Genomic DNA, 15,339 nt, shown 5'->3' with positions numbered 1-15,339 from the left:
GATAATTTATAGAGCTTGTCCATGAATATATATGTATGTGCATATGTATATACATGTATACACATATATAAATATATATGTATATCTATAGACACATATACAAACATATTTATGTATATCTATCACATGTACAGAGTATATAGATGTACATATGTATAGAGACGATCAGTATTGTACAGTTTGGAATGGTATGGTTTGTTTTTGTTTTTAACAGACAAGAGCTTTTATTCAGTCATTCTGACTACTCATTTTGCTTGAGGCTTAAAGTCTTACAACTATTTTTATAGAAAGAATTACTTTTGCTGGTTCCTTATGTTTGAAACAACATATTTGATTGTCTAACTGTCACCTAGAATAATCAGTTACTTTTAAGATTTCAAACTATTTCAAATGGGACCAATACTCAGTAAGGAGATTTTGGATCTAGCCCTATTTATTAGTAATTACCTTTATGAACTTTAAGAACTCATGTAACTTCATGTGACTTGAATTTCTTTATAAATCTAGAGGATCTGGATCTCTAGAGTTCCTACTAATTCTAAAATGGATGTAATAACATCTGAATACTCTCTAACAATTAGTGACTTATAGTTGGAAGATAGGACAGGATTCTCAAGTCTGCTCTGCCATTGATTTGTGTGACCCCAAACAGACTATTTTCTTCATATATTGATTAAATTCTCATTATATGATCTGTAATCATATATTCCAGATTTGGAAGGAATATCATTTAGCTGAAATCTCCAGATCATGTATCTTGCTTCAACAGTCCTAAAAAAACACTTGTTACATCTTTGCTGAAACACTTACATTGACAGAAAGTTTATTTTATACTCATCTCCCAAGGAAGCGCCTCTCTTTTTTTGGATAGCTATAGTTATTATAATTATTTTTCCTAAAATATGCTTCTTATAACATTTTCTCTGACAGAACTCCTAGCTGGATTTTTTGGAGCCAAGCCAAACAAGCCTAATCTATCTTTTGTATAATAATCTTCAACTACTTGAAGATATTATATTCTTCACTCTAGTCCCCTAAATGCTTCTCTTCTCTAGCCTAAAAAGTTTTGATTTTTTTCCATTAATTTCATATTTTTTTTTACTCCTTCACTCCCTTCTTCAATCTCTTTATGATATAGGAATTTCCCAGCAAAATACGCAAATGAAATTTGACCTTCTGATCATTGATTGATATTAGATGAGATACGAAAACAGAGAAAAATGTCACAGTCACAGAGGAGGTACCCAGAGTCTAAGTTATGGGATTCCTGATAATGATAAGTCTTCTATATTGTCCTGTTTACAAATGACCTTGAATTGAAACCTGAAACATTTCAGGATCCACTGGTTAAGATAAAGCTCAAGAGTTTGGTCTATACAAAAAAGGAAAAACCAATTAGATGAAGAGTATATTCTATTTACACCATGATACATTATGCATTTGAATAGACAATCCATAGAGCTCATGCATAAATATATGTGACAATCTTAAACAGACATTACAAATGAAAAATGAGAAACACCTGGGATTGAGTAAAATGAGGAAAACTAGCAGGATTATGTTTGGGAAATTTCAAGGTAACTAACTTATCTTGTCATTTCAGTGATACTAACCTTCCTGAAACAAAAGTTAAAAATTTTAATACCAGTATTCTTTTGTGGATTGACCAAAAGTCTTGTAACCCCAAAATTATCAATAAATTGAAAATGAAGATTGCTCAGAGAGTAGTAGAGAAGTAGAGATGAATGTGAATATGAAAGCACATATTATCATCAAAAATTTATAAAAAAGAACTGCAGTTAGGGATAGTATTAAACAACATATTTATGGAAAAATATGACCCCATTGTATTAAAAGTGAGGGATGAGTGGTAGATAAGCTCTAGTGTTCATTCTCATCCCAGCAAAGGTACGAAAAAGTAAGGAAGGTCCCTTATTGGGCGGACCTTCTGTGTCAAATTTCGTAAAGAAAATAGACAAGTCACACAGGTTAGGCTGGCATGGTTGAAATATGATCTGTACCATTTGGAGGTGGGGAATGCCCATGATTAAAAACACATATCCATTTGGGTGAACTTATTATCTCCTAATATGTCATGCAGAATTTTACTTCTAATGTGATCTAATTCCCTTCTTTTACTCTAAATTGATGAAATCTTAAAACATTTTTTGTTTTTTAGTTTTTAACAGTTATTGATTCTTTCAGCTTGCAGCTCACTGAAATCCCTTAGTCTCTTGCACATGAGCTACTATTTAATCATCATTTCATTAACCTGTGTATGTACAATTATTTATTTGTTTTTAAACTTAGGCAGAGGATTTAGACAAAATTAAGTAAAGAATAAACATAACTTTGAGTCCATCATTCCAACCTGCCACTTTGAGGATCTTAAATATGTCATGTCATGTATTGGCTACTTATAGCTATCTTAAACTTATTTAATAAGCATACTATTGGGGCAACTAGGTGGTACATTGGCCCTGGAGAAGGAGAACTTGAATTCTAATCTGACCTCAGGTGTTTACTAGTTGTGGACAAGTTTCTTTACCTTGATTGCCTGAAAAAAAAAAAGTAGTTCAGTTAATAAGCATACTATCTATTCTTTTAGCCAAAATACTTTCCTTATATGTTGAATAGAATAAGATTTAAAAAAAGAGAGAGAGAAAGAGAGACCTCTGTCTCTTGACTGGTTAACCTAGCAAGACTATTTATGAATACTTTTGCATGTAGTCAATTGATATGCCAAAATGATCCATAAAAGAATTGTTATAATCCAAATAAGTGTAAAGAAGAAGGAAATGAAGGCAGTTGATATGAACTAGTCTTAATGAGCCCATTTTGGCTCTTGGTGATCAGATGCTAAATACTTTTAAAGCCTAAATTCATTCTAGAATTTTGTTAGTTATTGAAAGTAAGCCAAACTAGTGAAGCATCCATTTTTTCCCCCTTAAAAAATTTGTGACAATATTTTGCTTATCCATCTCCAGTTCTAAATAGTTTCCTCTTCTCTACAACTTTTCCAAGAGCAGACATAATTGCTAGATTGGTTATTTTTTAAAAATACATGGAGGTATAGTTAATCTAGAGAAATGACTTGAACCCATTAAGAAAAGCTAAGATCTCTTATCATCTCCTAATTTTTCTTTGTTAGCACCTATCTTCCCAGCTATGAAAAGCAAGAATCCAGTATCTTCTTATTTTTTTTTCTTATCCCTAATACAAGGGAGAAAAAGGTGCTTTTTATTTTTAGCACTTACTACAAGCTTCAATACCTACTAGATTTTATTCTTCCTGATATGACTTTTTTTCCTTCCAAATAGTATTTTTTTTTCTAATTACATGTAAAGATAATTTTCAGCATTCAATTTTGTAAGGTTTTGTGTTCCAAATTTTTCTCCCTCTCTTTTTTACTTTCCCACTCTTCAAGGCAGCAAGCAATCTAATATGGATTAAAAATGTTCAACCTGATATGACTTTTACAGGACTTTGCTATTATTTCTTTCTATTTTTCCTTACATCCCACAACTTCAATATCCTGCACATTTAAAATCTTTGATTTCCTTAGGCACTCTCCTTAGCTAACCCATTTTCCTTCTCATTCTAATCAAATGTGACTAAGCCACCAGATTTAATTTCTCAAAGCCTCCCATCATTTGTGATCTAACTTCACTCTAAAAATCTTTATTTAGGTCATGATAATCTATCAATCCTATATCTGAACTCTGAAATTTACCTTTTTAAAGTCTAGGCTTTAATTCAAATAATGACTCCCTTTCCTTCTTGGCTTAGTCTTATTGATGTCTATTGGATAAAATATTTTGCTTTTTCTACTAAAGTTATCCTTAACTTTCATGTTAAACTGATATTAATTAGTTCTTACCTTTCAAACTGTGACCAGACACATATTTGATAAAGTAATTTCTTTATTGGAATATACTCTGATATCAAGATGGCTAAAATAATAGGTAATAATATCATGGAAATTTCTCCAGACTTGTCATCTTTGAATTGAGTTATTAAAGTTATCACTAAATAAATAGACATTTGCCACTTGAGCTCTCTTGTTCCAAAGGAAGAGAGAGATTTACTTGTCACTTGGCAAAGCTAACTGACTTGACAAGACTAGGAAACTGAAGCTATTTCAAACCAGAGAATATGATAAAACTGAACTTGTAATTGTTAATGTAATTATAGTCAAATAGATGTGAAGTCCATTTCTGACAATAGTTTCCTGACTTTCATCAAATCACTTGCTCTCTCTATTCCTTAGATTCCTTATCCATAAAATGAAAGTTGGACTTGACCTCTAAAGTCCTTTCTAGCTGTAAAATTAGTCCAATGATGATAGTTGATATTTATATGGCATCTCAAGACTTATAAAGCACTTTGTCCATCTCATTTGAATCCTACAATAATTCTGAATAGGTGCAACTTGTATTATCTCTATTTTGTGGGTAAAGAAACTGAGTTCAAGTTAAGTGATTGCTCATGGTCATATAACTAATAAGTATCAGACACAGGATTTGAATCTAGTTCATTATTCTTTCTATTATATTATACTTAGTAGAAAGCTCAAAATGTATGACATCCAGACTGAAATAAGACATTTGAAAAATTCCAATATGCCCCTTAATACAGTGAAAAAAATATTTTGGTTTTTTTTTTTCCTTTTAACTATTTGGCACGAAATAATAAGGGAGGTATAAGACCCTTACTTATTATGGCTAGGAAGATAATAGATAATGAGAAAATTACTCAAAAATTTTGTTTCTGCTTACTTTACCCAAAAAGAACTTTCAGATTGGGTAAGATAAAACAAAAGCTAATTTTTAGCAACTGAAACCATTATAAATGAGAATAAGGTAAGGTCATAGAAGCTGCAGTCATTTGAAGCTTCTTTAGGCCAATTGACATAACCTAGATAGGATCACTTGACCCATTTTTATAGTCCACCCATTGGTAATAATTTCTGTGGTTATGTTCTTGACTTTCATAAGATAAAGACAGATTTAGCAACTCTAATGGAAATACTCTCATGCTTCTGTAATCCTGAGATATCTTGAGGCAAAAGCCAAAGGCAAAGGTTGTTGGATAGAAAAATGTAGGCAGATAATACAAATTTAATTGGGGGGGGGGGGAAGCCTGTTTGTTTAGACATGCATGATAAAGATAATTCAAGGGGAAGTATTTCACAAGCAATTAAATTCCAGAATCCTGAAATTTCCAATTTAGTGCAATAGAATAGATTCAATTTATGATTATGGCTATCTTTTTCTTTTCTATAGTCCAGTGACTTCTTGGCTTTTGAAATGAGTAATCCAAATATAATCATTACTTATGGGCAGCAGAACTACTCAGTTCCAAATAAGTTTGAAATGGGCTATCGCCACAGCATTATAGCATGGGATATCAACAACATTCTTGTGGTAAGTGTTTCTACTAAAAAAAAGTACTAGCTCTTTGTTTTTAGGGCCTATAGCAGATGTCATTACTGTAATTAAATATCATCTCTGTAGATGATGTTATTTTAAGAATTGTCTCTTTTCTTGTTGCTCACAAATATAAATTATTTTATCGCTTTCCCATGTAAGTTGGCACATGAAGCTTAAAAGACAATACTTGATCTTAATTTCCTTGAGAAGAAATGACCTAGAGATCAATCAAACATTTATAGTGTGCTGGATGCTATGCTAGGCACTGAGAATACAAAGACAAAGTTTAAAATTCTCATTCTGAAGGAGATTACACTGATCCCTTTTACATAATGACTTTCCCTAACACAGTTTATGTTGCACAAGAAATTAAACAGGAATTTTTTTTGATAGTTTTGCAGAAGCCACACATGACAGTAGACAATATAGAAAAAAAAAAAACTTTGAAACTCAGAATTGCATAAAATATCAACATATTTTATTTTTTAATACCATAGTAATTCAGATTTTTTTTTTGGTATAAAAGGAGGGCAAAAAAATTTTTACATGGGTTTTTCCAGATTGCAAAGGTATTTCTGGAGCCTCCAGCCAGCCTCTTCTTCTTCCTGAATCCTGGCTCTGAATCTCCTCCAGCTCTTGTCCTTCCCCAGTCCAGACTGCTCTCCAGGCTCAATGTTGCCTCTTTTTATCCTCCCAGAGAATGGGCGTGGGATAATGCAAGGGCTACTCGGTAGAAGTACTCCAACCAATGAGCTTGCTTCTCTTAGAATTCCTAAGGTGTAAACTCCCTTTAAAGGCCCGAACCAAAGGTCTGAGCCAGAGAACTGTCAAGTTGACCTGAGTTCTCACCTTGTAATTGTCCAGACAACCTGAATTCTCACCTTGTCACTGTCCAGACAACCTGAGTTCTCACCTGGTAATCCTAACATCTCCCCCTTTCTTTTGATTTAGAACATAGGATAGTCATGACCTTGAAACATAAATCCATCAATATGGGAGGTATTACACATAATTACATAAATTACATAAACACATAGTAACATAATACATGCTAGAAGTATATAACAAATAACATGATCAAATAATCATAAATTGAAAATTTATAAATGTCCATAAGTCCTTTGTCCATTAGTCTCATCTTGTGTTAGGAAGTCCAATGATTCCTGCTGGTTTTAAAGTTCTTTAACAGTCTTTTTATTAGCCATGCTCTTTTGGTGTGAGATGTACATTTTTTTTTATATACATATAATATATATATATATGTTTATATATAATATATATATATATATATTTATATAGATGTACATTTAATTGTACATTTTATGTAACACTGCACATTGAAGCCATTAATGTTGTTTTCCATGAACTAGAAACCATTAATACCATCCTATCTCTCTCAGTACTTATAAAGCTAGATTTCTCAATGAAATGAATTTAGTGAAACTAAGCCTTGTTCAACAGCAAATAAATGCAGATATATACAAGGTCTTTTGTTAATACACCTTAACAACAAAGGAAGTGTAGAAATTAATTGTTCTACCCATTAAACCATCCAGCCCTTAAACTAAGCATTCTTCTACTTTAAAGATACAGAATTGATACTTTATTTGTCCTTTAATCTCTGAGAAATATGTACTCAAATAAGTTAAAAACATTTTTTTCCTATCCCAGGTGAAAGATAGCCTTAAAACCAAGCCAGAAAAAGGAGAAAATGGAATCAGGTATCAGTTATGCTTTTTTTTTTTTTAAACAAAACAAATCAACATCTTTCTCTTTAACAGGCTAGATTTCACTAAAGGAGTTGACATTTTTAGGATAGTTTTTATTATTTATCCCCACTCACTTTGCTGAGTCAGCTTATAGTTCATGTTAATTTCAAGGGAAGTATTAGCAATAACTTTCAAAAGCCATGATCTGTCAGTTCTGAGGAGGCTTTTGTTTAATGTATGAAGCTCAAAAAAGCTGTCAACTATTTTTGGCCAAAAGTTGTCTCATTTAATGATCTGATGACATCAAAAAGTAAAAGTTGTATGATCTAACCTTAAATTAACCTAAGTCTTAATCTTCAAGGATGGATCTTATAAAAGGGAGTTCTGCTTCTTATTTAAGTTTGGTATATTCTCATCTTTGTTTATGACAGCCCTAGCATAACTGTCTTTAATCTCTTTGTATTTCATGTTGGAACTTGACTTGCTCAGTTTAATCAAGTTTTATCAAGATTCTATTTTATCACATATTTATTAGTCTTTAATAATGAGCTCAGATCAGTGAATGATTTTTAGAGGTTCAAAATGATGAGATAACTGTACTGAGATTACACAGCTATTAAATATCAGCATGATGACTCAACTTCTGTTTGAATCTCTCAGATATAGGGCTAATGTGTTTTTATTACAACTTGCTGCTTCTCAAAAACTACATCTATGTTTCAGCCTTCCTTGAAAAGAGGACATATGGTGATTTGTTTGCTTGACTATACTTATTTGTTAATGAATGAAGTTTCTCCCATTGGATGAAAAATCAATGGGAAATGATTTTTTTTTTAAAGAGCTTTTAAAGAACTTCTTTTTTTAAAGAACTTAAAGAAATTCTTCTCCTAAAATCTATTACTTTGTGTTTATATTGCTACTTGTATTATATTCTGTCATCATGGAGATTTTATTGCAATAGGGATTTGAGAATTTGCTACAGCTCAACTCTTCTATGCTAAACCCATTTTCCTAATCTTCACCTCAGCAGTTCAGTTCATCAGATGGAGCTAATGCTGTTATATTTTTGGTGTTTCACTCATAAAGACCTATTTCTTTCCTGTCCATCTGCCCTCTTGCAGATTCAGGTCTCTTTTTAAATGCATAGGCAAAACTCAAAAGCACCTATAAATATCAACATAGTATATAAATCTTTTTTTTTTTCGTATTAGGAGGGAGCACATCTCCTTTTGAAATCTAAATTCCAGTCAAACCCTATTATATCACTTCACATTGCACAATTGAATTTCTATATATCACTTTCACATGTAGTATTATGCTTAATCCCCTTTCAGTTGGGGGTGGGCTGAGAAGGTTTTTTCCATTTTTAGAGAAATTTAAGCTGAGAATCAATAATTGTGACTTATATGTTCTCAGGAGCAAATGAATGTTGGCTCAGACTAGAATCTATAATTTCTGACTCTTAACTAATTAATTAATCTTTTAAATATGATATTATTACTATTTAGACAGTGAAATAAATGCTAATGATGTGGTTAGAAACTTGGCTTAGCAGATGTTTAGATTATATAGATTGATTCTGGCATACATTCTAGAGATACTTTTTAAAAAATTGAATACCTGAATACCTCTCTTTGTATTGAATCTTAAAAGTGGTACTCAGAAAACTCTGGTAATTTTGGAGTTTGGAATGGTTGTATGTTAAATGTTGCATTTTAGTAGGTTCCTTAGAATCTCAGTCAAGAAGTTATGTTTCAACTTGGATTGTTTTAAAAGCCTTAAATTGTTTTTATTAATTATTTTAACTAGTAATTTTCATAGTGCTTTTAAGTTTTTAAAGTACTTATTTTCTTTGTTAGTATATCCTAATTTTTTAGGGACTTCCCCCAAAGCTTTTACCTTCTATTTTATTGCCTGAAGGCATATGATCTTTAAGATCTAACCAATATTAGAACCCATGATTTTCAATTCCTAGTACAGTATTTTATCTGTTTTGTAATGGTTATTTTAATATTTTTGGAATTTTGTACCTTATTTGAAATGGCTATGTCATAGTTGAAATTTTTCTTTTTTGCTTTAATAGATTCATTTCCATAATGCCAAAATGAAAAGAAATTTCTTCAGATTTGGCACTAAACAAAGCATGTTTAGTAGATATATTTAAATGTTGGGGGAACTCTTTTTTTAAAAAATTAATTTCGAGATGTGGAATGCCATCATTTTTAAGTGACTTGTCCAGAGTCACATAACCAGTAACAACTGTCTGAGGCCAGAACTGAACTCAGTCTCCCTATCTTCAGAGAAGATACTACACACACTGTACCACCTAGCTGCCCCTGGAACTAGGTTTTTCCAAGTGTTATAGACAAATATTTTGAACAGAAATTCCCCCAAAGAATAGAACTTAGAACTGTTAGAAAATTAGTGATAAGATGTTAAAATTTCCAGATTCTGTACTTCATTGCATTTTTAAAAGCAACTAACTCATTTTCAATTTTTTCAGATTTGTCAATTCCTTGGATCAAACCATCAATATTTCCATGGATGGAAAGTTGTATGGAAATATCAGTAGTTTTCAGGCCAGTGACTATGAGTTTTTTCCTTCTGGCTCGTAAGTACATTAAAAAAAATTTCAAGTGGGGATTTTTAGCTCTATTTTCTTTCAAATTAATAGAGTCAAGGCAGAGACCAGTAAAAAGAGTGAAATAGAAGGAAGCATAGCTCCGCCCTACAATAGTTTCTCACAACCAAAGTATTCAGTTAGAAGTTTATACAAATAAGAATGAAGAGATTGGGTAATCAGACAATATTTGAACTTGTTAAAGGAGGTAGAATAAATCCACACTTATTCATATGCTTGCATAGAACATGCTTCAGTCAACAGGAAAGCAGGAGAGAATAAGGAGTCAAGAGGGAAGGTAAATTCAGGAAGCAAAATCAACTCTAATCTGTAAGAATGGATTTCAAAGAGATATTTTAAGCCAAAAGAGAAAGAACAAAAACTTGATTGTACTAGTTGGGGAAAGAAGAAAGCTACTGGATAAGACAGGGAAGTAAGAACAGAATGTATCAAGCATAAAACACTGATGCTGAACACATTTCATCTTTTTACTTCCCTCTTCTTTTTAAAAAGGAGTGGAAAATTAAAAAATGAAAATGTATAAGAGATAGGATGGAGGGGGATGCACAATTGATGATCACAACTCTTTGTGTGAATGGAATGAACTCACCTGTACCCCTAAAATGGAAAACAATAGCAAATGGATTAGAAAGCAGAATCCAACAAGTTATAAATGAAAACAAAGATTTGCACAAAATGTTAGTCTGAATCAGTCTATTCTGTTTCACTTAGAGTCAAAGAGGCAGAGATAGCAACCATAATCTCAGATAAAACAACATCAAAAATATATTTAATAAAGAAATCAGTGAGATTACATTATACTGAAGAGAAAATAAATGAATATCAATATTTAAAATATATATATGCTAAATAGTATAGTGTACATAAATGCTTGAGGGAAAAACCACATAAATAAATGAAACAATAATGAGGAATCTCAATGTATCCATTTCAGAACATTTAACTAATCTAATGAAAATGTAAATAAGTAGTTAATTACTTAATGGAATTATAGAAATTGTCTATGTCAGACACCTGATGATTATTCAATTAAATAGAAAAAAGTACACATTTATCTCAACTGTAAATGGTATCTTTACAAAAATGATCAGATACTAGGGCATACAAACTTCACAAAATGCACAACTATTAAGGATATATATTTTATTCACTACAATGTAATAAAAATTGCATTTAAAAAGGACCACTGAAAAAATTAGAAATTAGAAATTTGATAACTTAATCTTAAAGAACTGATAGGTCAAGGAACAAATTATGGAAATAATAGTTAATTTCATTAATGATAATGACAGCAACCAGATAACAGATCAAAATTTGTAAGAGAGAGTCAAAATGGTCCCTTAGGAAAAATGTATATCTCTAAACATATTTAAGAGCAAAAGAAATTTAAAAAGAATCAATGCATTTGGTATGAAAGCAACTAAAAATAACCTTAAAACTCAAGATATTTAAAAACATCAATTAAATACACAAAATAGAAATTCAAAAAATCAAAGAAGAGAATAACAATAATGAAAGCAAAAGCACAAAAAACAAAACTAAAGTCAAACAACCCATTGGTTTAACTAAAAAAAAAAAAGAAAAAAAGTCAAGCCATTTTAATTTGATATTTTTTAAAAAAAGGAAACCAAATTACCATTATAAAAAAGAAAAAGGAACATTCACAACAAATAAAGAAGAAACAAGGAATTTGTTATGTAGGATTCTGTTCTCTGTATCATATACAAAATATAAATGAAATTAATGATAATTTAAAAAAATAAAAAATGTCCAGATTAACAAAATATTAAACAGACAATTTAAATAATCTCTTCTCAGAAAGAAACAATGAACAAAACATAAATGAGTTAGAAAAAAAAAAGCTTGAGGTCATTTGAATTTACAAGCAACTTCGATACAAATTCAAAGAACAATTTCAATATTATATCAACTGTTTGAAAAAATGGGAAAAGAATGAATACTACCAAATTGATTTTATAATATTAATATTCTCTAAAACAGGGAGAAGAAAACTTTAAAACAATGTCCTATAACTTGAACAATTCTTAATTAAACATCTAAATAAAATATAAGCAAGAACATTATACTAACATACCACAAAGATATACAATATGATAAGAGCCAAGTTGGCTCAATATTAAGGCAATTATCAACATAATAGAATAGAATTACAATAAGAACACCAAAAAATATATGATTATATCCAATACATTGCAGAAAAAGCTTTTGAAAATGAACATCTATTTCTATGAAAGAAAATTTAAGAATAAATAGAACTTTCTATAATAAAAGTAGTATTTAGCTAAAACCGAGTCAACCAAGAGTAAAGCAATAATGTCTATTATTATCGCTAATGTTTGATGTAGTGCTAGAAATGTTAAGTATGGAATTAAGACTAGAAAAAGAAATTGAGAAAATAAATATGGACAAAGAGAAAACAATAGTATTGCTTTTTGCACATAATATCATGGTTATGAGTAGACCTCAGAGAGAAAAATAAAAACTACCTCACACAATAGCAATAAACTTGTGGGATATAAAAGAAATCTACATAAGCCATCAGCATCTCTATATTAGTAATAAAACCCAGCAAGAAATATGTATACTGATAAAGTTCATATAATTATAAATTATAAAAAATTGGCTATTAAATGAGAAATTCCTTTCTTCCCTTCAATAGAAAAACTATAAAAATTTCAGAGCGCTGTGAAGGTAATTCTGAAAAACTTGGATTTGGCAGTGCATATACCTATGTAATAACAAAGGTAAATTACCAATCCCATTGTAGCATATTTGTTACAGATTTCTGTGCTATGTGTCTACTCCCTCCCCCCAATCACTATTAATTGATACTATTATATTAATGTTTTCCAGAGATAATTATCAATTTAATATGCATTTATTTTAATTTAGAATTGATCTTATTAAACATTCTTTAAAACTTAAATTCTAATTCCTTAAACCCTGAGAATGTTTACATAACCTTTTTGACTTTTTTTATTCTAAAATAGAGTAATCTTGTTCTAAAATTTAAAAAAATCAAACCTTGTCTTCTTGAACCATTAGTGCCCAATAGAATTTTGAGACAGAATTTTGTCTTGTTAAGGTGCTCAAATTTTATTTTCCTTTGAAATTTTATTCCTTTGAAAAAATATTGGTGGCAAATACTTTTATAGTCCATTAAGATACAATTCCAAAATTCTTTCATGTGAATTAGAGTTTCTTCCTTAAACTTCATTGGAAATTCTCATTGTGTGTCTTGATAAAAAGAAAACAAAACTCATAACTCTTTCTTAACTGTTAAAATCCTCTTCTCTTTTTTTTTTAAGAAAAAAATATATTAATATCGTTCTCTCTCTCTCTCTCCTTACTATTTTAGTGTGATGGCAGCGGCCTAGAATACAAGGTTTTTACAGATGTCCCAGCCAATACAGTTAATATGGCTCTACAGATCCCACAATATTTCCTTCTGACTTGTGGTGAAGTTGTCTTCTCTGTAACTGGCTTGGAGTTCTCATATTCACAGGTTCTGTATTCATTTGTTTTCTCTCCAAGAATATTCATGCTTTGTATCCTTGTTATTTAGATTGTAGATCTAGCAATATCATGAGTTCACATTAAATATATTTCTTTTTGAAGCAGTATTAGAACAGTTTTGTTCCTTATCTCATTTAAGGTTCATGTGAAAGTTTATTTCTAATCAACCATCTAAATAATAGACTCAATCTGAATTAGAATTATAGGAAGCAGGGAATCTCTCTACCTGATGATCATCCTAGCCATTGATTTGAATTCTACAGCAAAAGGTTTTATTGAGAAAAAGAGCAAATAATCTCTCTCTACACACATACAACCAACAGCCTTGGTTGGTACTTGGTTCAAATCTTCCTACTGCTGAATTTGAATCTTTTTTTGTTAATGTCTTATTTCTACAGGCTCCTTCCAACATGAAATCAGTACTTCAAGCAGGTTGGCTGCTCACAGTGGCTGTTGGGAACATCATTGTTCTTATCGTGGCTGGAGCAGGCCAATTCAGTGAACAGGTAAGTAGAGGCTTGCAAGAGTCCTGGTTATATTGAGCTCCATTGAGTTCCACTTGGTCAGAGAGAATTGTCTCTAGCATTAAGCTCATATTCTCAGTTTTCATTGCTGTTAATACCAGGGACCCAACTGTCTTTGTTGTAGTAGCAAGGGCTCCATGGCTTTCCCTGTACTTTTTATATTATGACCATAGGAAGTGTTAATCACAGGAGAATTTTCCTGAAGTATATATATATATATGTATATATTAATAATTTTCCCTTTCCTTTTCTTTCAACTCTTTCTACATCTTTAAAGTGGGCTGAGTACGTTCTCTTTGCTGCATTGCTGTTGGTCGTTTGCATCATATTTGCCGTCATGGCATATTACTACACCTATGTCAATCCAGCGGAAATTGAAGCCCAGTTTGATGATGATGATAACAAAAAAAGGAAGTTTGGAAAAACTGGAGATGTATCTGATCCATATGAAAAACCTGAATCATTTTCACAGACAGCGATGTGAATGTTAAAAAACAAATGTTGAGAACAGTAGAATTCACATCAGGACTACTCTAATATAAGCAGAGCACTATTGGATTATGACTGATGAGGAATTTGTCAACACCTATGGTGAGCAACATACGAAGCTAATTCTTCTCAACTGTAGTGAACGACAAACTCTGGAAGCATTTATAAGACATATTTGCTCTTAAAAAGAAAGCACAAAATTAATTTTTATAACACAAACTCAACTTAGTTGAGTACTACCCCCTCTCCACCATGAAGAAAACTAACCATTATTTTTGTTTATTCCTCTTTTTATTGTGAAAAAGCAACTTTTAAAATATGGCATACTATTTGCACATTTTAAACAGCATTACATTTAACATTGTAAGGAAATGTATCTAAAACCCATGCTAAAAATGAATCAACCAACTATATTTCAGGATATGAGGGTCTAATTACCAGTTAGTATTACTTCACAGTCCACTTTCACTAACCCCTGCCTCTATTTAAGTGTGCATGTAATTCAAAAAACCACTCAGGTGAAGGCCAGTTATGATACTAGGCATATAAATGGTAGATTAAATAAAGTCCTGTTCCTAAAAATAAATGTTTAGAATTTTTGCTTTGGAGAATGTAAACAGTTTTACTTGTTGGATCTTGGATACTTGACAGACTACATTTCAATAGTTGGATATTATAAATTTATTTCTTAGGGGTCACAAACATAGATTTCCATATTTTCCCAATTTCTTATCTCAATTTGTGTACTTTGTAAGTCATTCAATTTAAAATGTCAATAAAATCAGTTTTTTGAAATAAAAAATTTCAATTATTATACACCTAATACATAGGGTGGATATCCACTCTACCAATTTAAACAGGAACTCTTACATTCCTTAGATAGTCTTCATGGCCAAAAATTTTATCTCCTGATGATCAGCCTTCTGTGTTCTCTGAGCTCAGTAATTGAGAAGTAAATGAGGGATGGGAATGTCCATGGTAGAGTCTCTTTTAGATATTGTTGGGCT

At 31.1% G+C, this 15,339-nt stretch overlaps 1 protein-coding gene across 3 annotated transcripts in view; it reads left to right on the top strand.

Moving 5' to 3' along the window:
• SLC15A1 (solute carrier family 15 member 1) overlaps positions 1–15,134 on the top strand; it is a 53,939-nt gene extending 38,805 nt beyond the window's left edge. For all 3 annotated transcript variants that reach the window (XM_074299406.1, XM_074299407.1, XM_074299405.1), the window contains 7 exons: positions 5,286–5,426; positions 7,104–7,153; positions 9,645–9,752; positions 12,463–12,547; positions 13,162–13,308; positions 13,718–13,825; positions 14,121–15,134. In XM_074299406.1, the coding sequence (XP_074155507.1) occupies positions 5,286–5,426; positions 7,104–7,153; positions 9,645–9,752; positions 12,463–12,547; positions 13,162–13,308; positions 13,718–13,825; positions 14,121–14,327 (846 nt within the window). In that variant the 3' untranslated portion in view covers positions 14,328–15,134. The remainder of the gene's footprint in view (positions 1–5,285; positions 5,427–7,103; positions 7,154–9,644; positions 9,753–12,462; positions 12,548–13,161; positions 13,309–13,717; positions 13,826–14,120) is intronic.
• Positions 15,135–15,339: the final 205 nt, after the last annotated feature.

This window comes from Sminthopsis crassicaudata, chromosome 3 (assembly GCF_048593235.1).
Source record: "Sminthopsis crassicaudata isolate SCR6 chromosome 3, ASM4859323v1, whole genome shotgun sequence".
In the NCBI taxonomy this organism is placed as follows: Eukaryota; Metazoa; Chordata; class Mammalia; order Dasyuromorphia; family Dasyuridae; genus Sminthopsis; species Sminthopsis crassicaudata.
Note: the sequence above shows the minus strand (reverse complement) of the source record. Positions and strands in the feature narration are given on the sequence as shown.